Source organism: Panthera tigris, chromosome B3, assembly GCF_018350195.1.
Source record: "Panthera tigris isolate Pti1 chromosome B3, P.tigris_Pti1_mat1.1, whole genome shotgun sequence".
Taxonomy (NCBI): Eukaryota; Metazoa; Chordata; class Mammalia; order Carnivora; family Felidae; genus Panthera; species Panthera tigris.
The window spans coordinates 73,374,209-73,398,571 of NC_056665.1; the positions used below are offsets into that span (position 1 = coordinate 73,374,209).

At 45.2% G+C, this 24,363-nt stretch overlaps 1 protein-coding gene and 1 long non-coding RNA gene across 7 annotated transcripts; one reads left to right on the forward strand and one right to left on the reverse strand.

Moving 5' to 3' along the window:
- The first annotated feature begins 107 nt into the window (after window positions 1-107).
- LOC122239556 lies at window positions 108-6,847 on the forward strand. The gene is made up of 3 exons (XR_006218744.1): window positions 108-320; window positions 5,105-5,324; window positions 6,721-6,847. It is a non-coding gene; the product is annotated as an uncharacterized LOC122239556 (long non-coding RNA).
- CB3H14orf93 (chromosome B3 C14orf93 homolog) lies at window positions 2,826-24,155 on the reverse strand. Of its 6 annotated transcripts, none has more exons than XM_007097966.2 (8): window positions 24,052-24,155; window positions 12,539-12,686; window positions 11,640-12,400; window positions 9,128-9,448; window positions 5,427-5,488; window positions 5,098-5,201; window positions 3,820-3,932; window positions 2,826-3,568 (listed from the first exon to the last, which is right to left on the reverse strand). In XM_007097966.2, exons 3-8 carry the CDS (start codon window positions 12,237-12,239, stop codon window positions 3,149-3,151), a joined length of 1,620 nt encoding a protein of 539 aa, XP_007098028.1. In that variant the 5' UTR covers window positions 12,240-12,400; window positions 12,539-12,686; window positions 24,052-24,155; the 3' UTR covers window positions 2,826-3,148. The 6 variants fall into 6 exon arrangements, with proteins under 6 accessions (XP_007098028.1, XP_042845315.1, XP_042845317.1 ...); XM_042989381.1 differs by lacking the exon at window positions 24,052-24,155 and adding exons at window positions 14,542-14,637; window positions 21,224-23,957 and having other exon boundaries at window positions 11,640-12,646; XM_042989383.1 differs by having other exon boundaries at window positions 11,640-12,646; window positions 24,052-24,076.
- Window positions 24,156-24,363: the final 208 nt, after the last annotated feature.

A 24,363-nucleotide genomic window follows, 5' to 3' on the forward strand; every position in this document is an offset into this window, starting at 1 on the left:
AAAAGAAAAATCTATGCATGTCCGGACAGAATGAGAGACCTACGATAATCTGCAATAAAAAGACACCACTTTCTGAACCCAAAGCTCTGCGACGGTAGGGAGAGAAGGAGCTTTAGGGGCTACGTAAAAGGAGTGGGGAAAAGGGTTGGGACTAATCTCTACCTTCAGGGTGGGACAGATACAGGAATAGAGACACCCCCTGGTGTTGGGAAATGAGATTTTTAGCAACTATTTCAGGTGACTGTGGGGATAGAAGGACTGGTTTTAGGGCTAGCGAATGCCTCCCCCTTGGTTGGCCCACAGGAGATTGGTGATAAAGAGTAAGTATTAACTTAGGAAGAAGAAGAGAAATGTCCTTTAGACGAGCTAGCAAGTGAAAGTGATCAGGGTGGAAAAGGGAAAGAGGCTTCTAATATGGGCCACACTGGAAGGATCAAGAACAAGGAAAGAAGGAAAGGGAGGGGGGCTGAAACTGAACATACCTAATTAAATACCAGTCAACTGATTTTGCCCTGACTAGCACATCAGGCGCAAGGGGTGGAGGAGGTAGAATGGAGAAGGAAAATGATTCTTTTGTATTTAGATAGTAGATGAGTATGAAAATTATATGCAAACAAATCATGCATATTATTTTCATTTCAACATTTTGAACACCTTTCATAATCTTAGTGTAGCCTTAGGGAATGGTGAAGCAAAGGAGGTTAATATCTTTGGGGAAATTAATTTGGCACAAACTATTTGGCTTCTTTGTCCTAGCTGCATTGTCTCCCTGACCTCATCTCTCGGGAGAATCAGCCTCTCTGTTTCCCTATCAGGCCTACAGCTCTTCTCTGATCCAGAGGAGAGTTCACTATCAGACCAGAAGCAGGGAACACTGAAAGCGTTAGTAACAGAGGGGAGCTATCAGGTTGCATCCAGAACCTGCTGTGAGCAACATCTTCAGAATTAACCATAAGGCTCTTCCTCCTTTCCTGTCTCCATATGGAGAAGGAAAACCTGGATTCTTCCTTCCTATTACTTACAACCAGAATATCCACAGAGCCTCTCATATTTGGAAGTTTTCCCCGTTTATAGTGAGGATGGGAGACTGAATCTCTTATGAAAAGTTGAGGAGCCTTTTGTGGTGGCAGCAGTGGGCACAGTTGGGATCAAGCACCTGTATTTTCAGGGGATAACAGGAAACAGAGACAAGTGAAGGGGGAGAGGGATGCACTGAGGGCATACTCCGGTAGTGCTCATGACCTCAGGGTAATCACTGTTTTGGAGCCAGGAGCTCCACCAGCCCTGTTCTCCCTTCTCAAGACTTTAATTATGAACTATGTACACAGATGGCTCCTAAATCCGTATCTGTAGCCCAGACATTTTTTTTTTTAAGGTAAGCTCTACGCCCAACATGGTGCTCGAACTCATGACTCTGAGATCAAGAATCCCATGCTCCACTGATTAAGTCAGCCAGGTGCCCCTTAGCCCAGACTATCTTAGACTTAAAAACTCAGCTGACTACTATCATCTCCACGTGGTTGTCTCAAAGGCATACAACACCCTCAACTGACTTCACCTTCTCTGCCTCCTGAAATTGGCCCCTCCAGCATCCCAAGTAAATGGCGCCATTAACCACTTAGATGCTTACGCCAGAAACCTGAACGTCAACCTTACGTCCTCCTCCCTCAGCCTTAAGTCCAAGCCCTGTCAATCACCAAGTCCTTTCAGTTCGGCTTCCTAAATCTCTTTCAAATCCCCTCACCATCACTTTCTGTCTAGCCACCATCTCTTCTCTCTTGAACCACTGCAGGACATCCCCCCCTGCCCCCGCCCCGCAAGGCTTTCTCCCTGCAATCCATCTTATCCCCAGGGCAAGTGATTCTTATCAAACACAGAACTGACCATCTCATTTCCCTGCTTACCACCTTTGAAGGATTTCTCATGGCCTTTGAACTAAAGTCTATACTCTTCAAGATACTTGACAAGGTCTCTGGGTCTCTCCAGCTTTCCTCTGCACCAACTCCTCCCCATCTTTCAGGTATTACTTTAAACACCACTCTCTGAGAAGCGTTTCCCCACCACCAGAGTAGGTGAGCCAACCCTGCTGTCTGCTGCCGCTACACCTTCTGCTCCCCCATCACCACCCTTATCACAGTTCATTTCACTGTCTACTTAACTACCTGGCTTCCTGATTAGATAATAAAACCTAATCGGCATCTAACCTGATCCACAGTGTAACCACAGCACCCAACACAGTACCTGACACCTAGTAAGCAATCAGTATTTGTTACATACTGACTGAACAGAAAGCCATTTTTACTTCACAATCCATTCGTAATGCACAAAGTTTGGGTGTGGGTGTGTGTGGGTGCACGTGTGGGTGTGCGCGTGCGCGCGCACACACGCACACACGCACACACACACACACACACACACCCCTTCCTCAAAATACAGTTTGGTTGACAGGACTAATAGCTACAAAGCCTCATATACTGCTTGGTCACACAGTGGGAGAGCAGCTGCTAGTGACACATGGGAACTCTTTAAGCTTTAATTTCTTCATGTGTAAGATGGGAATAATAAAATCTGCCTTACATAATTCAATAAACAATAGCTATTATATCTGTATCCCAATTCCCAAATAGAGACACAGCCGTGTTCTGCTCAGAAGCATCAAGCCCATGGCTGAGACTGCCCACCAGGTGGCAGTATTATCCTGGACTGGTTCTGTGCGGCTTCCACTGCAGAGCCAGACCAGCAGTCATGGGGAAGAAGGTACAACCAGGGCTGCTTCCCCAGAGCTTTGAGTGAAACCAGAAAAAAAACCAACTCAGAGACTGGGGCAGATGTCAAGAAGGCCTCATGTTTCTTAGACCCATCCTTCTCCTTTTTTTCAGCTCAGGCTCCCCGAGGCACTATTTATGCTTAGAAATAAGCATTTTCTGGCTTGCCATTCACAGTGGGGGGCAGTTTTCCCCCTTCTAGATAAGTCTTTATCCCAGCACAGCTGCTGGCTTCCACTTCCATTGGGGACTGTGTTAAGAAGAGAGACAGATTTGCTTTCTCAGGCTGCAGAGGACATCTTGTTATTCTGGGAAGCCCCGTGGCCATCCATTTCTGGGACATGGGGAGTGGCAGAAGCCAGAGTTATTCTTGGTTATAGATTTCATTCATCCTTTTCCACTTTGATTTCAATGAAGGAGTTCAAGTCAGGACAACAGGTTTTGTGGGGTTGGTCAAAAGATGGGGAGACAGGTCCATTCTCATCACCTCCCTCATCTTCCTCTTCTTGGAAATTAGGATTATAAAGTTCTGGTGGAAGGAGCTGGGCCTCAGCAGAAGGTAATCGGTCTGAGGGAGGTCCATACACACGGTTGGCTTTCGTGCCATGCTTAGAGTTGGCATCCAGGTGGTAGCAGAGTTCTGTGAGGCGCTGGGCCCGGAAACGGGGAGGCCGGGCCACCCAGACACCTGGCTCATTAAGACTGTCCTCTTCGTCTGACATCAGCTCTTCTGTCACATCCTTCCATAGGCGTTGGTCCTCAGGTCCAAAATGCCTCATGATGCTGGATCGGTTGGCAAAAAGCTAAGGTAGGAGCCCAGGATAGAGATTAGGAAGAGAGACAGACTAAGGATTAGATTTGGGGAGAGGGGTTCGGGTAGGAAAGCTGTGTAAAATCTGTGCCTGAGAGAACCTAGCCCCCCTCCCTCCTCCTCTACCTGCTAACATTCCTGGCTCTCAACCCTATTCTCAGATGCCAGGTCCTCTGGCCCTTCCCACTGCAGCTTAGTAGGGTTTAGCATTTAGCATCTTGAAAGGAAGGCCTAGAAACCTACCCGGTATCTGCGACTTCGAAGCTTCTTCTCCTCTTTTTCCTTCAGGCCTTTAAAGGGGTTCAGGGAATTGCGGTACTCACGCCTCTTAGTAAGGAAGTAGGCTACACAGGCTCCTGGGAGGAGGGAGAAGGGAGGGGGCAGAGAGCAAGGTCCTCTGGACCAGGTCCTCAGCCCTTTTTTCTGCCCTAACACTGTTGGCTGGGAAGGTGAGGGTCCCTCTAGATGGTGGGCTTTCTCACAGACCCATCAGCAGCTATTTACTCCTCTTTGGTTTAGCTCTCTCTGCTCACCTCCATGTCCAGCACTGACTCCACCCATATCTCCCCCTGGGAACACAAGTCCAAGCTTCTGTAACTCCCTCCCTGGCCCTTGGCTCAATTAAACCCACTCCCATTCTACTCTGCTGGTAGTAGATTCAAGTGCTTTTTCAACAGCAGCGTTCTAAATGCTTCAGGGTTAGCTACAAGCAAATAACAGAAGAGCAAGGAAAGTAGAAAACCCAGGACATAATATTTAGGGACAAAAGGGCAGGCCTGGGGTGCCTGGGTGGCTTAGTCGGTTGAGCGTCAGACTCTTGATCTCAGCTCAGGTCATGATCTCAAGGTTCTGTCGGTGAGTTCAAGTCCTTTGTTGGGCTCTGCACTGACGTGTGGAGCCTGCTTGGGATTCTCTCTCTCCCTCTCTCTCTGCCCCTCCCTCACTTGAGTGAACGTGCACATCTTAAACTAAATAAATAAACTTAAAAAAACAGAAAGGGCAGGCCTGGATTCTGACTTCCTTTTCTTTTTTTTTTTTTTAACGTTTATTTATTTTTGAGACAGAGAGAGACAGAGCATGAATGGGGGAGGGTCAAAGAGAGGGAGACACAGAATCTGAAACAGGCTCCAGACTCTGAGCTGTCAGCACAGAGCCCGACGCGGGGCTCGAACTCATGGACCGCGAGATCATGACCTGAGCCAAAGTCGGCTGCCTAACCGACTGAGCCACCCAGGCGCCCCCTGACTTCCTTTTCATAACACCCTAGATTCAGGCCCTGCAGAAACATCATGCACGCTGGTGTCAGCCCTTTCCTTTTCCCATTTTCAGTTCAAGCGGGGCAGGGGAATAAAAAAGCAATTAGAAACAATTCTGTGAAGAAGATGTGAGAATAGCCCCAAAATTTTATTTTAAGTCCACTCTTCTGAAAACCACCCAAATCATCTCCATTATGCCTCTACTCTGAACGAGAACAGTGAGTAGAAAAAGGATGAGATGGGAGTTAATTCAGTTTTTTCTCACCTTTCAGCTCCTTATCAGTGTAATTGTGGGGACTGGTCACCAGCTCCTGCTTGAGCTTTTCCAGAAGGAACTTCACTACTGAAATATTCCAAGAGGACTTGATGCTGCCACAAAGATCATGAACAAGGCAGTCAGCATTTTGAAAGCCAGAAAAACAGAGATTCCTGGCATGAATCAACTGTGTGGTAAATGCCCTCACGGCCAAGGGCAGGATGTAAGGGGCAATGGTGAGAGCAAAGCCTTAGCCTCATTGTTATACTGGAACAGCCCTCTAGTTCCCTCTCCTTGGCAGAGTACCTTATGATTGTTTTCCCTCAAGGGGATCGTACCTTTCAGACCCATTGAATCTCTTGTCGTTGGTGATGTGGTTATGCACATTGTGGACCAATTTCTAGGCGAAAAAACAAACACAGATTCAAGCTGAGAGTGTATATGATGGAACCCTCCTCTGTTCCCTAGGCATTGTCTCTATGGGGTTCTCTGCCCGAATCCTTCCCATAGTCTGGGCACCATTTCTGATGATACTCTTTCTTAGCCAGAGAGCCTATCCAAGTCAGTACTTCTAATGTCCCCCCTTTTTTGGTCCTTTTCATTTAATTTGTATGGAGGCTCTAGGATCATCCCTGGTCTTACTTTTCTGTTCCTGGGGAATATGATCAGTAGAGCAAAAGGTCTCAGACATTTTCACAAACATACTCCTTACAAATAGCCAGGAGAGAGCAAATATACACCAAGACTACTGCAAGTGGACATTTCTTGAGGCCCCCTATTCTTGCAAATTTTAAAGTTTTCTTTACAATATATCTGTATTTTTTTTTAATCTAAAAATGTCTTCCAATCTTTTAGTACAATTGATGACCCAGGAAAATGCCCTAGGTGTATATATCCTTTTGCACATTACCACAAGTCCCAGGGGTATACACACCATGGTCTGAAAAACACAAACCTAAAATAACAGAAATGTGAAACGCAAAGGACCTTGGAGACTCTATCACCCAACCTCCCTTTCACATCATCGAACAGGCTTTCAGCTTTGCTTACACACCTTTAATAATGGGTTCTCACTAGTTTTTTGGGCCAGCTTATTTTACTGTTGAACATCTCTAATTGTTAAAAAGTTTTGCCTTAGACTCCAAAATCTGACCAGTTTTGCCTATAACGGCACCTAACATCTTTGAAGACAGGTCTCATGTACTCCCCAAATCTTCTCCTATTCAGTCTAAATGTCCTTCATATTTAGAAGTCCTTCAGCCATTCCTCATGACAGTTTCCAAACCGTCAGGCTCTCTGGCTTGCCAGTGTCCCTTGGACAACATGGCACTGGGAACTGAATCTAATCCATCAGCTGGGACCTGGCCAAAGGGAGCATTACTTCCCTGAATGGAACTCTACATTTCTAGGAATGAAACCCAAGATGGTGTTACCTTTCTTAGCAACCCCACCCCTATTCTCAATGTCACAGGGTTCATTCCCTGTGAGCTGTCAACTCAAGTCTACTTTTCACATGGATTCCTATCTCTGCCATTCTACAACTGCTTTGCTTTTTTAACTTTGATGCAGAATTTTACATTTCTTCCTATTAAATTTAGTTTTGCTGTTTCTGATTATATTTTTTATCTCAAGCTCCCTCAGTCAGTGGAAATTCCCAGTCCCAAACCGATGGACCCATATACTGATCTCAAGACTTCAGTTTCGGGGCACCTGGGTGGCGCAGTCGGTTAAGCGTCCGACTTCAGCCAGGTCACGATCTCGCGGTCCGTGAGTTCGAGCCCCGCGTCAGGCTCTGGGCTGATGGCTCGGAGCCTGGAGCCTGTTTCCGGTTCTGTGTCTCCCTCTCTCTCTGCCCCTCCCCCGTTCATGCTCTGTCTCTCTCTGTCCCAAAAATAAATAAAAAACGTTGAAAAAAAAATTAAAAAAAAAAAAAAAAAAAAGACTTCAGTTTCAATTAAGAAATCCCCATTTACCCTTCTGCTTCTATGACTGACTGACCATATCAATTTAGGAAAGTGCAGGCAACTTTTTATGGTTAGGGTCTCTACTCTATAAAAAAGGCCTGTAATTAAACTAGCTTCTCATATTTTACATATTTTACCTCTTAGAAGTCCCAACTTAAGGAATCACAAGAGGTGGGCAAATGCTTCAAAAAAATTTGAAAGTGTTGCAAAAAAAGGAAAAAAGGGGAGTTGCACAGCTTCCAATTCAAGTGGCTTGGAAGAGATCAGCTGATAAAAATCAAACCAGGCTTGAAGTGGAAAGGGAAAATACTCTGAGACAATAATAAGTGTTAAGACTGTAAAGGCAGCTGGCTCACCTACCTCCTGAGTGAGCTAAAAATAAATATATTCCCCAGTGGGTAGCTGGGATTTGCAGCATTCCAAGAAGTCAGTGGTTCCGGTTTGGTCCTTTTGGATCCCTAGCAGTGACCCACAGCAGCCTGAGTGGATTGGAGAGATGCCTCCTTGATTCCTTCCCAGAGCCAAAGGCTGGAAGACTGAAGGCCTGCGGCTAGCCCTCTCCCTCTAAACCACATTTTAAACCTTCCTCTGTGATGGGCAGCAAAATTCCCTGACCGGTCCTCCAGGGCCTTTTCAAGTACTGTAACAGAGAGCATGGGGAGTGAGCGTACTCTCCTCCTCCAAGGTCCTCAGTTTCACCAGGCTCTCCAAAGGGCAGGTGGGAGCCAGCCCTCCACACCGACCTCTCGCTGGAGGCAGTAGGCTGGAGAGGAATGGAAGTGGTCGGAAACCCTAATTTTATGCAAATTGTAATCATCATACATTTATTCATGATTTAAACACTATGCTTGAAATGCATTTCTAGGTATATATGCCTCCATTTCTATCACTGGAAGCAAGAGATTCATGACAGAAAAACTAAACCCTATTCGTGATAAGTGAGATATCCCTGAACATAACCAAAATTTTAAATGAAGTCTGGAAAAAAAGATAATAAAATAAAACAAAGGTTAGAAACCAGTTGATTCGGATTATGAACGGTGTCTTCCTTCCCAGGGATGAAAAGAATCCCTCGGTGTAAAAACAAATCAAGTGAAAGGGAGAGTAAGAGTCAGGAGCCCTTAGGAAAGGGAAAAAGAAGAAAGAAGTAATGCAGATGAAGGTGTGTGCGTAACCGGCTGTCTTCAACCTTTACTAAGACTGTGACAGGAGGAAAGGGGCTATGCTGTGAGATTTCTTCGGATGGGTGTGAATGATGAGCTCCCCTCCTAATCAGAACTCTCCAGTTACTCTATCAGCCATAAGCCAGAGAAAGGAAATGGCTTATAGTCCATATGAACACGATCTAGCTAAGGAACACCCCCGTGGTTATCAGAAAGATGTTCTGGGGCACAGAGTTGATCCACAGGACAATGGTTACCTTAGAACAGGGTTTCTCAACCTTGGCACTATGGACATTTTAGGTCGAATAATTTTCGGGGACTGCCCTGTGCACTGTAGGATGCTTAGTGATGTTCCTAAGGCTCCAAGCCACTCCAAGTTTCAGGCAAAACTGGTTCAACCCGGTACCTTCCCTGCCAAGATCCCCTTGGATCACTAGACTGTCCAAACCTTCATAACTGAGCTGAGTGTCTAGTGGTCCTCTGCATCCTTGGGGTTTGGGACCACCTCAGGATACCTTGGCCTTTCTGCCAATGGGTGGGTCCCTTGCTGCTTACCCTGAACACTGGTAAATGGCAGGCTGTTTCCAGTGCTACCATTCAGTGGTTGGTCTGCTCAATCCCGTAAAGATCTTCCCACCAGGATTATTAGATCATTGGGAGGAGGTGTGATATAATTCCCTTCTCTTTAAACAGAAGATTTCAATCTATTTGGCAAAGCCTTAAAAAAATTCCATGATTAGCAGGGGGACTGCCTGTCCCTAGGGCTATGGACCAGTCTGTCTCCTTCTTGCCCCTCCCTCTCCAGTATGATACAGGACACCACTCAATCAATATGGGAAGTTTAAAATCAACCCACACTTCATTCTTATCTCTCCAGACTGAAGAAAAATTTATAGAATTGAGCTCACTCACGGAGAGTACCAGATCCCGCTTGCGCCTGGAGTTCTTCTGCCCACTCCCTCTGGTCCTGCATGGGGAAGCAGTAAACCCTAGAGAGTGTCTCAGCTCCCCTGTTCCCCCAGGGCCTGACTCTTCCAAGGCACCGTCCAGCGCAGCTGCAGCACTGAGCATGTCCTCAGGGCGGGGCGGTGGCAGCTTGGTTCCATTTTCTGGCCCTGTCTCTGAGGTTGCCCGCTGGATAGCCAGTTGTGTGGCTGGTGAGAGTTGCTTGGCATAAGCAGGGACCAGCACCCGCTGTACTGCACCCTCAGAGGCCACATAATCATCCACCAGCTAAGAACATAAAAAAGAATAGCCTATTAGCCATCCAGGCTTAGGGGAACCCGGTCACCCATCATTCTTTGGCCAAGGATAATGAACAGAGAGTGGAAAGCAGGGGGAATCCAGGACAGTCTTTAATGGCCAATAGCTTGTTTCTCTGGTACTCCTATGGGGGTGTTGGCAAATATTTCTGGGATACCCAGGGCCTCTCATGTTGAATCGTTACCATAGGACTGATTACAAGGACAAGGCTTGTTTCTGACACTCTATTTGTGAGGAATCCTCTATGATTTGCTCTTGGGTATAAGAACCGTAGCCAGGCAAGTATTTTGTCTAAAAGGCACTGGGGGAGGAAGTGATGACAAGAAAGGAACACGGAGCAAGAAAAGAAACAAGAAAATAAAATGGTAACAACAAAAGGGAGAAATAGGAGAAAATGGGAGCAAAGACGGGAGCTATAAAGTCAGAAATTTCTAGAGAGGCTGGCACCAACTGTCCCCCACCTCCCACCCCATTCCCTTTGCACCACCTGTCTGTGCCCTCACTTGATCCTGCCCTGGCCGCATCCAACCGTCGCTGTCCTGACATCTACTTGCTGCCTGTGCCCTCACTCAAGGACACACAGGGCAGGGAAAGGAAGGAGGGAGGAAGACGACTGAGGGAAGAAAGGAGGGGGGATTTCTGCAGCCAAGAAAACAAAACAGTGAAAGTGGGGGGGGGGGGGGAGAAACACAGAAAGAAGCGGGGGAGGAGGCTGAGATTTATAGACCTGTGAGCTGCTTTCTGTGCTGTGAAATCTAATTCCGTCCTGTCGGCTTGGAAGCCTTCCCTGCCTGACAGAACCACAGCTCAGGGCATCGCCTGGCCTGATACCTGGTGCCTCCTGCCTCCTCCCACCTCCCTGCAGCCCCAAACCCCCCTTGAGTTCTGGCTGGGCAGAGGGAGGCATGAGGCAGTGACCACCACCCGCCCGCATGGCTAAGCCTTCAGGGAGCAGTGACCAGCTGTAGCGTGACACTGGAGGGGGACATGGGTCTTCTACATTCATTTCTCAGATCCAGCAGATGGGCTGGGAGTTCCCTCCCTCCCATCTCCCCTGTGTGCTCTGATCCTTTTCTCTTTCCTGGGTGTCAGGGCCTTGTCACGTGCTGGAGGAGGAAAGAGAGGGCAGGGCGGGAGCATGGGGGAGGAGGGTTGCCAGACCTCCCACTGTCTCTCAAGTGGTGACACATCTGTTACTTTCCCATCTCTATGATCTCTGTAGTTGCTCCATCTCCTTTTCATACTTCCGTGTGCCACGCTCCGCAGTTTTTACTCTACTCAGCCAGGGTTTGCCTGCTCAGATGGCCCTGAGCAGTAAAGAAACTGAAATAGCACAAGGTGCTTCTGTGTCTTTTCCTGCGCACGAAATAGGTGCGCTTGCTCCCCTCGTTCTCCCTACATGCCATTCTCTTCCGAGGAGCTCTCGACGACTGTCTGTCCGCTTTTTGTCCTCCTGTTACTCCCTCCCCTCTGCCTCCCTCCCACCTTTCCTCACATTCTGTGGCACGCATATATTCTCTTTCCATTTAGATACACCTTTCCTCTCCGCTCGGTTCACTTTTTCTCCTTCCTCAACCCTTCATTTCCACCTGCCTCCTTCCCTCCCTACACCTGTCTTGTGTCCTTTGTCCTCTCCGTCTCTCCTTCCTTCCCTCTCCTCCCTCTCTGTGCCCCTCTGTCCCTCTCCTCTCCAGCTCTCCCTTCCTCTCCACCTCTGCATCTCTCCCCTCCACATTCCCATCTCTCTCTGTACTGAATTCCTCTTGGCAAGCAGAGGGCCCATGATAAAATATGAATGAGCCGTCTGTGCACGGCAGGCCTTCTCGCCAGGAGAGGCAGAGCCCCTGGAGCAGCTGAGCCAGCTGTGGAGGAGAAGGTGGCACACAGAGCTCCTGAGAGGAAGGGAAGGGCACGGCCATCACCACGCACACCAGCAATGACCTGCCGAAGAGGATGAGGTTCAGAAGAACACAGATGAGTGCCGACTATCCCTGCCGGCTAAGGAGACTTGGTGCTGTCCTGTTTTAGCACAAGTAAAACCAAAAGAAAGGCTTACGGCTGGAAAGAAACTAGAGGGAGGGGGAAGGAGGAGAGAAAGGCCAGGAGAAGCAGTCAGGAGCTACCACACGACACTGGCGTCCTGCTCTGAGGCCATACTCACGGGATTGAGCATCGAGGCCGCCTCGCTGGCAGCCAGGGTGCATCCGGGGAGCCGCGTGTCTCTCTGGCCTGCAGGGAAGCCCAAAGGCCCGGGACCCACAGCCGACGCAGCTCCCACCTGCCACAGCTCCTCAATCACCACCTGCATGCCGCTGCCCACGCTGTCACACTCCTCCTCTGCGGCAGATGCGGCCTTGCAGGCTTCCCCGGGGCTCTCTTTGAGAGGTCCAGCCTCCTCGGATGGGGAGCCCTGGGCCCTGCCGTCCCCATCTTCCTCAGGGGCAGAGGCTTTCCCCTGCCTCAGCTCACCCACCTCCTCCTGGAGACATTTTAGTAATTCGTTGTTGGCCCTGGCGAGCCCCAGAGCAGCCTCAGCCAGGCCCACTGCCTTCTCCACGCGCTGGTAGATAATATGAAGGAGCTGCTCTGAACTCTGAACCGCCAGGCCATGTCCGGTCACTGTGATAGGGGTGCTGGGAGGAGGGTTCCCGCCCTGAGAGCTTGTGCTGCCCCCACTAGTCTCGCTCTTACAGGCGCAGCAGCAACATCTGGCCTCACTGCCACCAGGAGGGGAGAAGAGAATGGTGGCACTGAAGGACATGGTTGACCGCAGCGGGAACAACTTCGGTCACACTGCTGGACTGCTCCAAAAGGCGTCCCCAGTCACTGGACTCCAGTCGGTAGGAAGCTCTGGCCTCTTTGCATTCACTTTCCTTTGTCATGGAGGGTGACCAGAGGAGCCTGGGCACCAGGCGGTGGATTCTGTGAAGGAGGAGCAGGCAAGCCGTGAGGGAGCACACAGTCCATGGCTACCTGTTCTCGGCCTGGGGAGGAGAGATGCCTTCTTCTACCTGCAGATCCTGTGCTCTCCTAGTACAACTCGCTGGGTGTCCCACTCACCCGTGTCCAAAAGCGTGGTGCCTACACAGGCCTTCCTGATGAACAGAGTTTCACGGAGTAGAAGGCATTCTTCCTGCACCCAAGCATGGAACCCGCCACCACTCCGACCTAAGGAACAGAGCAGGGACTCAAAAGGACCCACAAGATTCTGGAAAGATTAGAAGATTAAGGAAGAAAATGCAGATCTGTCTTCTCCTCACTATCTTTGCCCTAATAACAGTCATTGCATTTTGTCTCCTTGACATCATTCCTGAAGGAGTTCAGAACACTCCTTGCAGGTTATCTCATTCACACAGCAGCTCTAGGAAACACATAGTACCCCAGGTCCACAGAAGAGACATGTAGAGAAGTGATATATCTTTTCAAGGTCATAGGGAGACAGCAGAATCCAGTTATTGCTACTTTCAATCTAGCATTTATTTTTTTTTTAACTGAGACCACTTTTTGTTGACATAAAGAATCATGATTCTACCCTCTCTATAATTTTCTTACAGATGCATTCAGAGTAAGACTCCTAAATAAGGAATTTGCCGATCACTGCAGCCCTCAACATGTCACCAAACCCACACTATTATATCCCTGATGCTTTGGGGATGGGGCAGGGAAAGGAAGGGAAAAGCTGGATCAGAGAATCAAGCTGTGGTGACCTGGGGCTGCACAGCCCCCTTGCTCTCACGCTTGTGCATCTGGGTCTCCAGCCCCTGAAAAGAAGTCCAGCTGTTCTGAATCCTACAGCTGGTAGCCCAGAGAAATCACCTCCTGGGCCCCTCACCTCCACTTCTCAAGCTCCTTGAGGGAGTGGCAAAGCTCAACAGGCACAAAGCTCAATAGGCACGTCTACATAGCTAAGCCACTTTGCCCACATTAAAGAAGAAACCAGAGGGGCGCCTGGGTGGCTCAGTCGGTTAGGCGTCCGACTTCAGCTCAGGTCATGATCTCGTGGTCTGTGAGTTCGAGCCCAGCGTCAGGCTCTGGGCTGACGGCTCAGAGCCTGGAGCCTGCTTCCGATTCTGTGTCTCCCTCTCTCTCTGCCCCTCCCCTGTTCATGCTCTGTCTCTCTCTGTCTCAAAAATAAATAAAACGATAAAAAAAAAAAAAAAAGAAACCAGAAAACCAATGATAAACCAAACTGCCTTACTTTTGAATCACCCTAGTTAAGCAACTAAACCATTCGAGAAGAAAAAGAAGAAAAAGTGTGGGAGGGTTGGATTGTACCACCGAGAACACTCCAAGGAACTTCAAATTGTCTTTTCTAAATACTTGATTATAGAAAAAAGAATCCTTCTTCCTGAAGCTCCCTAAGTGACAAAGTCTTGAGTATGTTTATAATTTGCACAAGAGATACATTTCCATCTTACCCTTTAAATTATATCATAATATCACAATTAAAAAAAGAGGTGGTTAAGAAAATTTTCTATATATTGAGATTTGGGGGCTTTTTTCTGCATCAGCAATCTCATTTCAGAAACAGGTAATATCAGTGCCTCTGAGGTACTAAAACGTAAATCTCACAATGCATTTTAATTACATTTGGTTATTAAAGAATAGTCTTTAATTTGCTCTTTCCACCTTATATATCGAAAAAACGGTTTCCATGCCAGGTATTCACTTTTTGTAAGAACTGAACTCAAATCCATTTGCAGCTTCTCTGTCATTAGAGTCACTGGAAGGCACAGCTAAATCTAAAACTAAAGGTTAGAGGAAAGCACTAAGCAATTCTTATGTCAACTTATGGATGTGTCATTTATGTATTCTTTCTCTTCTTAAATAAGGGACTTCACTGTTCTCGCAGGGTCTTTAACCAACATTATGCAAGGAGTTTAATGTGAAACGTGGCTGTTGTGAGAAAAAGACAGTTATGTAGAGGATAACATACAGATAGTGGCCAGTTGGGTTCAGCATTTGTGAAACCAGAAACTAAGATGCATCAGGTTGGGATACTGGGTAGGTACCCCTTCTGGTACCAAATTGACAACAACCACATTCTTACCCAGAACACTTACTCTTTCTTGCAAGAGGCCTTTACCCCTGACACTGTTGTGCCTGCCTTGAGCCCTTCCCTCCACCTCGACTGGTCTTCTTCCCCAAACAGCACAGAACTGGAAGTAAAAAATATATATATATGGGGTTCTCATCCTGCTGCACTACTTAGCAGCTGTGTGAAATTGGGCAAATTATTCCCTTTTTTGAGCCCCAGTGTTCTCATCTCTGCCTACTTTGAGAGTTTTTGTGATGACTATACATAATGTATGTAAGGCACCTACAGAGTGCTGGCATATGGTCAGTGCTCCACAAATAGCAGCTGAATGATATTATGATTGTTCCTGAAATATTTTGTGTTCCCATCCTGGACCCCCATCCTGATTTTCCAATCTCAAAAAAAAAAAAAAAAAAAAAATGCTGTGGCTTGGAATGGAACTTGGATGATTTTTCCCCTACATTTCCCCCCCTAAATTTAATAACAAATTTCTAAGAAACAATAAATTCAAGTCTACAAAGATGCATGTAAACATACTAAACCTTCTATGATGTACATTAGAAAGGTAATTAAGGAAACAGAGTATTTGCAATTTACTTACTCTCATGAGCTGGCTTTAGACTAAGGGTAATATTCAATTCTGCCAGCTTTGAATGATAAATATTATTTTCATATTTGTGTTGACATAAAAAAATCATGATTCTACCCTCTCTATAATTTTGTTCCTCAATTTATTTCTGCTTTTCTACTTTGTGTATTACCTAACTATGTCCGCTTTAGAATGTCACATTCAGAGCAACAAATAGGTATTTTTTTAAATTAGCCTGTCTATATAAACCTGGTACAGTGCAGTGCAGCACAATGGGTATTCAAATACAGTAAAACCTTGTATTGTGAGTAACTTGTTCTGTGAGTGTTCTTCAAGATGAGCAAACATTTCTAATAAATTTTAACTTGATAAAGGAGCGATGTCTTGCAATACGAGTAATATGTGACACTAAAAGTCACATAATCACAGCTGAGCCAGTGGTTCTTGAAATTCCCTTTGATATAGAAGTGCTTTGGATTATAAGCATGTTTCCAGAATGAATTATGCTCACAAACCAAGGTTTTATTTAGTTTTTAGTTTCTTTTTTAGTCTCTATGGACATTCCTGCTGACTTCATTTCCGTGGCTCCCCTAGCCACTTAAGCTCAAAGACAGTGAAATGTAAAGGATAAGGAAAGAGGGGTATCTGGGTGGCTCAGTCAGTTAAACATCCAAATCTTGATTTCAGCTCAGGTCATGATCTCATGGTTCATGAGTTCGAGCTCATGTTGGGCTCTGTGCTGATGGCGCCTCCTTCTCTCCCTGCCCCTCCCCTACTTGTGCTCTCTCTCTCTCTTTCTCAAAATAAATAAATAAAACTTAAAAAAAAAAAGGACAAGGAAAGAAATGAGGGTCATCAGGTAATAAAAGAATCTTTCACATTATAATATTTACTAACCAGATAACAACTTAAATGTTGGATAAGTTGGATTAAAAGCAAAACAAACACTAATTCGTTAGTTACATATATCCCCATTAGAGAAAAAGAACACGTTAGAAAAAAAAAAAGTTGTTTCTAAAAACTCTCAGTATGCAAGGCCATGCTGAAGGATGAGTCACCAAAATGGATTGCCCTCCTCTAAGTACTCAAATGAAGGGAAGACAAAGTCCTTACATGCAAGGAGATTACAGCATATGTGAGAATGAAATGTTCAAAGGACAAAACAAAATACATACAAGTGCCTAAAAATATGGTGCAGACAAAAATTCTTAATTAGTTAGTTCAAAATAATGGAAAGATGAACAGAATGAAATCATGAGGAAGGGGTCTTACAGAGGAAAAACCTCCAACAGGGCAATGTATAGAATGAACAGGGAGGTGGGAAGACGATATGAGAGATGAGAGAAAAAACGAACATTACAGGAATTAACAGGGTACATGTGTGAGGTCAGAGTAAAGAGGCTTATATAGAAAGGTACAGAACACTGATCTAGGATTTTGAAAACCAAGTTAAGGGAATTCTTAGAGTAGGGGTCAGCAAAACTTTTTCTGTAAAGGACCAGACAGTAAGTAATATTGGCTTTGCAAGTCATGTGGTTGCTATCACAACTACTCAACTCTGCCACTGTAGCGCAAAGCAGCCACAGGAAATACATAAACAATGAGCACAACTATGTTCCAATAAAACTTTATTTATGGACAATAAATGTCATAAAATATTATATTTAATTAAAAAATGTAAAAGCCATTCTTAGCTCATGGGCCATACAAAAACAGATGGTAGGCCAGAAATGTCCTATGTATGGGCTGTAGTTTGCTGACCCCTGTCTTAGACACCTAAAGTGGAAGAGTTAGAGATTAGGAGACTGTTTAATCCTGAAGTAAGGTGAGAATGAGGATTGTGGATATGAAGGTTCAACATCCTGGAGGAAGATCTGATAATATTTCTTTACTAGACAACTTCAAGATTATCAATCTGAGAGTCAGAAGATGGTACATTGACAGATGATAGAAATGAGGACGCTGAAGGGAGGCACCATCATGTTAAAGAAGACGTGTATTTTTATTGATTGATTGATTGATTGTTTTTTAGGGAGCTCTACACCCAACTTGGGGCTGGAACTCATGAGTCAAGAGTCACATAATCTACCAACTGAGCCAGCCAGGCACCCCAGATGAGTGTTTACTTAACAAGTTAAATTTCAAACTGATAGCAACATCTTTATTTATTTTTTTAATATTTATTTATTTTTGAGAGAGAGGAAGAGACAGAGCATGGACAGGGGAGGAGCAGAGATAGGAAGACAGAATCAGAAGCAGGTTCCAGGCTCCGAGCTACCAGCACAGAGCCCGATGTGGGGCTCAAACCCACAAGCCACGAGATCGTGACCTGAGCTGAAGTTGGACGCTCAACCGACTGAGCCACCCAGGAGCCCCAGCAACACCTTTAAATGTATGTCCTGATAGCAACTGACTAGGACTGGAAAACAAAACAAAACAAAACAAAACAAAACAAAACAACAAGAGGAAGGTCAGAGCTGGGATGCAGATTTAGAATCTTTGCAGGAGGGAAGTAGCTAAACCTGAGAAAGTGAATGCACTCTCCAAGAAGTAAAGATAAAGTGTGAAATGCAAAGGCCAAGGACAGCGCTTCAAGCCAATTTGTGGAAGAGGCTTCATTAAAAGAGAAGTATGGTCAGTGAGGTGGGAGAAAAAGAGTGTTATGAAAGCCAAAGTAGAAAGAATGTCAAGAAAGTGGATCTAATCCACTGTGACAGGTGCAGCAGAATGGCTAAAAAAGATGAAAATTAGGGAGATATATTTTATTTGTCTGTGATGGTCACTGGTGATGACCAGAAAGGTAAATCCTGTAATGAAAATAAAACTATGCAATAGATTAAAGAGGAATGATGGAGAGAAAATGGAAGCAAGACATGAAATCAAGTCTTCCAGAATTTAGTTATGAAAGGAAGGAAGGAAATAGGAAGTCAGAAGGGGCCCTAGAGCTTTGGTATATTTACAAAGCAGAAAGAAAAAGGCCAGTGATTTTTCTGACATTAGCCATAGCAACATTTTTCTAGACATGTCTCCTGAGGCAGCGGAAACAAAAGCAAAAATAAACCATTGGGACTGCATCAAAACAAAGACTCTTGATTTTGGCTCAGGTCATGATCTCACAGTTTGTGTCTTTGAATCCTGCATTGGGGTTTGTGCTGACAGCCCGGGGCCTGCTTGGGATTCTTTCCTTCTCTCTCTCTCTCTCTCTCTCCCTGCCCCTCCCCAGCTTGTTCTTTCTCTCTCCTTTTCTCTCTCTCTCTCAAAATAAAGACAAACTTAAAAAATAAAAGAAAGAAAAAGAAAGAAAAATTTTAAAAAAGGGTGGTTGTGGTTCCTGGCTGGCTCAGTCAATGGAGTATGTGACTTGATCTCAGGGGTCGTGATTTCAAGTCCTAGGTTGGGTGTGGAACCTACTTAAAAAAAAAAAAAAAGACTTAAAAGAAAGTAAAAGCCCATAAAAAAGTAAAGGATGAAGCTATTAGAAAATAATTAAATTTTCTTTTGGGAAGGCTCTTCCCAATGTAAGAAAGAAGGAAGGGTAACTGTTGCCTGAGACTGCAGAGAAGAAAAAACAGATACAGAGCAAAGATTCGTTGAGGTGGAGAGAGGAAGACAAAGATACACTACTGAGACTCTCTTTTTTACTTAGAGGCAGATTTTTCTTGGCATGTATAATTCAAATTGATAACAGAACTTTATTATAAACAGTGCTATATTATCTGTTGTTACAACCTGTTAAATCCTTTTCTAACACTCCCAGACTAACATAATTAATTATTCTTGCTTTTTTCCAACACTGGCTTATGGTTCTAGAGCCCATTTAACTCTGCCAACACTATTAAGGAACAAAAAATTTATTCTGATATCTTTATTATATTTCTCAAAATGTATAACTGCTTAATTCAATAACCCATGAAGCAATCCATGAAGTGCTTGGCAAAGCAATGGTTAACTGTAGTAAATTATCTGGGCAGTGTCTGTACCATCATTATTAAACATGTTAATACTGTCAACTTTTGCAATTTCAGATTGCTAATTTACTTTATCATTTTTGCAATGTTTATTTATTTTGAGTGAAAGAGAGCACACGTGCATGGCAGGAATGGGCAGAGAGAGAATTCCAAAGAGGCTGTTCGCTGTCAGCAAGGAGCTGGACTAGGGGTTTGATCTCAGGAACCATGAGACCATGACCTGAGCTGAAATCAAAAGTCAGACCCTTAACCAACTGAGCCACCCAGGCACACCTCAGATTGCTAATTTATCTTAAAGCCAAGAATTCATATTTTTGTTCAAGAGAGGAAAAAAAGGAATAAACTAAGGTTGACCACCACAGAAAAACATACAGACCTTTTACAAAATGCTATCAACTTTTAGAACTGAGTGTTGAGAAAAAGATTTTTAAGGGAACCTGACTGGCCCAGTCCATAGAGCACGCAACTCTTGATTTAGGGGTTGTAGGTCTGGGCCCCCACAGTGGGTACAGAACTTACTTTAAAAAGATAAAAGTTAAAAAAGAAAGAAAGAAAAAGATCTATAATCTTTTGATGAGTTGCCAACACAAAGTAACAACAGTTGTCAAACTTAAGTTTGCATAAAATATATGTTTGAGGTTCATTCCGTATTTGTCTAATTTTAATACATGTGAAAGGAGCCCAGAAAGTGCATTTTTCAATAATTCTGATATTTTCTTCATAAATATTTAGATAAAAAAGAAAGAAAAGTCATCTTCTTCAGACAGATGAGACTGTCTGAGGCTGTCTCAGGGTGAGACTGTCCATAATCTTAACTACCCCTTTCCTCCCAAGTCACATGTATTTTTGTTAGAACTAAATATATCATACTCTTGGCAGCTCCCTTGCTTGCTTTCAACCCATTCTGAGCTTGAATTTTCTGCATGACTGAGTTCGCCTCCAAACTATGAAAAATAAAAGTTTCCTCACTTTTAATAGATGTCTATGATATGGTATCACTCTAATGATATATGTCTTTATAATGGGCCCTTGACTCATTCAGGGTCACGCTAGCAACGGAACTCCTTAAATGTGATTATGGAAAGCACAGCAATGCATACCATAATTTTCATCTTAAGAAATAAAAAAAGGAAAACGGCCACTTAAAGCTCCTGCTGTGCTGGTCAGCCCTGCTCCTCCACTTGGAGGTGCAATATGGCTCACCTGTTGGAAGGTACTCTCAGAACCTATTTCTTTCTTTTCTTTTAATGTTTACTTATTTTTGAGAGAGAGTGAGAGTGGGAGAGGGGCATAGAGAGAGGGGGAGAGAGGATCTGAAGCAGGCTCTGTGCTGACAGCAGCCAGCCAGATGGAGGGGGGGTGGGGGGGACTGGAACACAGGAACCATGAGGTCATGACCTGAGCCAAAGTCTGACACTTACAACTGACTGAGCCACCTAGGCGTCCCTCAGAACTTATTTCTATCAAAAAAGAGCTCTTTTATCACACAAGAGCAGAGAAACAAATACCATAAAATATTATTTTCCTATGTTTTGAAAGACTGACCCATCTCATGATCTGCAGACTATCTAAAACCTCATTTTCAGGGATTAAAAAAACAAGAGATGTAGACCTAGAGGGAGAATGAGATCCTAAGAAAAGGATTCCATTCGCCTGAAATTTTCATGTACACTTGTATAGTGGTACAAGAGTTTTTAGCCTAGTGTATCGGTCTTTTTCATTTACATTTGTTAAAATGCAACTTGGTAAGATTAAAATCCTGGCTTAAGATTTTCAGAGAAATGTGCCTGACATAAAGGGCAAGTCCTGCATTGCTGGATCAAGTGAAAAATGAACCACCAGCTCCTAAAGCTATATCATGTGCCCTGCGAGCCCTCGATAAATGTTAGTTGATTAAATATTAGTCAGAGATGACAAGGTGGGCACCAGGGACAGAAGAACCATTTCCGAAGGGAGCGTGGTTCAGCTACAAGCAGGACGACCGGCAGCGACGCAGGAGGAACAGAGCTCCAGCACAGCCCTCGAGGCCGCAGGGGTCATGGCGACTCGCCACTGAGCCCAACCTCAGAGAATGCCCAAGGGGTTCCGGGGAATGGGGTGTAGCGGCAAATAACCGAGTGGCCCAAGGCGCTGGGATCTCTCCGCCTCACCGTGGGTACACTACGTGGCTACAAAAGCTCTGAGGACTCGGTCTGGGAACAGCCCGGAAGTTCCTGCGGCGGTCCTGCTCTGGCAGCCCTACAGGTGTTCCATCACGGGTGTTCCACCGCGTGTGCCGCGCGCCACCGCGGCCAGCTGACTCAGCTACAACTACAAGAGCTCGCGGGCTCGGGAGAGAGACCGCGGCGCCGGCCCGTGTACCCGGCCAGCGCGCGCACGCGGCGAGGCACCGCCCCGCCTGTCCTCTGGCTCCCGGTGATTGGCGATTGAACGACGAGGGGAGCAGGGCCAGGGACGTTACTGGTTGCATTCCACAATCACTCAATGAGCCAGGGAGGGGAGGGGCCTCTTCAGGGCGGGACACGACTGCTAGGCTGTTTCAGGGCCGTTAGGCGCCATCTTTAGCTTGTTTTGTTTTGTTTACTTGGTTCTGTCCTCTGCTGCTTACAAGGCTGCGTGTACACGATTATAAATGCAGTGGCCACAGAAAGGTCTCATACATTTGGTGGTGGAAAGCTTTTAATTCCTGTCGGCCTTGGTTACAGACCTTTCAGGTCCCACTAGCAAGGGGGCAGTTCCCCTTCAAAGTTTTCATCTCTACGAACCCCAAAGGCAACTGAGTTCAGCTGTGCTTTGGTAGGAAGGCCAAGCCAATGATATATTCGTGGGACTCAACGCAGGGACCTTAGACATGAGCCTAGGTTCCTAATAAAAATCAAATGGCTTAGCAAGTGTACTGCTCTACAAGAGCTCTCTCACGAGAAGTTAAAAAGTGATGCCCTGCAGTGATGTGAAAAAGAATTAGAAAGAGCAAAGTTCCATTAAAATTCCCAGCACCGCGGCCATCACAAAATCACCGTAATCTGACTAGATCTCAGAGATATGCATGCAGGTCTCAACTTGTGGAATGATCCGTATTTGAGGTAGTATTTATTAAGTACTGATCTGACTTGCATTGTTAGTTAATAAAAATACACCCAGCACAGGTAAGTAACCTAGAGAGCCCACAGAGGGCGACTTTCATTATGAATTTCAAGACTTGTACAAATAATTTTAAAGCTGTTGTTGAGGCGTCCCAAATGCTACTTGACACTGAGTAGGACGTTAGCTGAGGAATAGAACTGTGTTACCATCACCATACAGAGGCTCTGTTGTAATGAAATTTGAACTCTACAGTAGATCCTTTTATATCCTGGTTGCTACTTCACTGGTGACATTCCAGTTTCTCCCTCATCACCCCATATACTTCCTATGCTTTCACTCCAATCTGCGAATGCAGTTTTTAATATATTTTCCGTATGACTCCTAATAGAAGACACTGGTTCTGTAACAGAATGAAGGGAGAATATGGCTCATATAACAGGAGGTCCCGCTCAGCTTGTTTTGTCCTCATTCTTATCCTTTTCTCTGTGACTCTTCCACACGGGGAGAAGGCTTCCCATTCCAAAAATGCAACATGATAACCAAAATGCATTTCTTATCCCTCCTTTGTATTATTTGCCTTTGCCTCCTCTGGCCCCTCCCCCATCACAACCATCATGAACAGTTTTTGAGAATTGGACTTGACTGGATTATTTTCCTGACACTTTGCCAGCTGTGGAGCTTTTCAAACAAATCCCAACCTATAAACGACCAATTTTGTCAAAAAGCCAAGAGAGACCTTCCCTTCAGAACACACCAACGAAACCACACATAAAGGCCAAAATATACACAGCTGTACATTTATGAACGTGAGACAATAAAAAGCAAAACCACTTAGGCAAAACAATCACTAAAGAAGGCTTTGAACCACAGATTCAATAAATTGCCTATGCTCGTTTGCCACATGGACTATATACTCCCTGGCAATTATTTAATTATTCACTGATACTTTAGAAGAGTAGTAGAAAAATACAGTAAATGCACATAAAATGAAAGTGCCTAAGTATGCTAAGAACAGGATTTCTTCTAAACTCTAATTTGCACACGAAATCCTGTTTTAATCACTTTTGGGAACACAACAGAAAAAAAATCACATCCTAAGGGCTACTTTGCACACATAAAACCAAAGGTAATCTTTTTTTGAAAACAAAATCTGATATGGCACATATACACATACTGTACATATACACAAAGCACAAAACCCCAAGATAAATCTTTATGATATCATTTGCTCACACACACACACACACACACACACACACACACACACTGTCTTCATGAAAATGTAAGACACATTTGTAAGAAGGGCTTTGCCCACCTCCCCAGGGAAATGAGTGTCTCAATTATAATATCCAAACATTTTTAACCTATTGGCCTTGGACAATTGCCACATTCAAGCCACTTGGTTTTGATTCTGGGGGAGGGTGTGTAAAACGCACGCAAACAGCTTTGTGAGGGAGTCTCAAATCTCCGCTTCTTTCGACGTTGCCCTTGACGTTGCCCGTGGCAGAAATTTACATTATCCCTTCAGCCCGCCTAAAAAGAAGAAGAAGACGAAGAAGAAGAAAGAAATCTATACTTCCCAAGCGTCTAATTTTTTTTAAATCCCTCGACCATAAAAATTTACCAGTTTTCTTTTATAACAAAAAGAAAAAAAATCTCTACAAATTTGGCTGTTAACAGTTGTACACGGCCATCCTGCTTCTCAACTTCTTGGTATATTTAAAACCTTGACCAGGAAAAAGAAAGAGGAAGAGAGACAGAAAAAGAAATGGGGGAAAGCGCAAATTCCCCTTAGCAACAGTTTCCTCACCCCAGCACTGCCACAGATCTCTAGTTTTAAAAATTTTGAAAACACACACAAGATTAAGGAGGAAAAAAAATGGAAAAAGGATACCCGAAGGTCGTATGGCTCTTTGTATTCGTGTGTGTGCAAAAAGGAGGACTCGCGGCGCCCGAGCCGGTAAGCTCCGCCCCTCCCCGGACGCCCTCCCGGATTGGTCGCCGCCGGCGGCGGGGCGCCCCGCCCGCGAGCACACGCGCCGCGCCCCAGGCCGGGTCCCCAGGGGGCCCCTGAGGGCAGCCCGACCCCCAACCCAGACCCCCTGCCATCTGAACCCTAGCGGTTGGCTGGTATCTATCCCTTTCCCCGCCTCTGTCCCTTTCCTTTCACTTTCTCACCCTCCTCACCCTTTCCCACCGTCCTTTC

Coding starts and splice junctions, on each gene's coding strand:
- CB3H14orf93 (XM_007097966.2), bottom strand. CDS start 12,239: ATGTCCTTCAGTGCCACCATTCTCTTCTCCCCTCCTGGTGGCAGTGAG. Junction 9,449..11,639: donor CGGCCTCGATGCTCAATCCC/GTGAGTATGGCC, acceptor TTATGTTCTTAG/CTGGTGGATGATTATGTGGC. Junction 3,933..5,097: donor CACTGATAAGGAGCTGAAAG/GTGAGAAAAAAC, acceptor CCCTCCTCCCAG/GAGCCTGTGTAGCCTACTTC.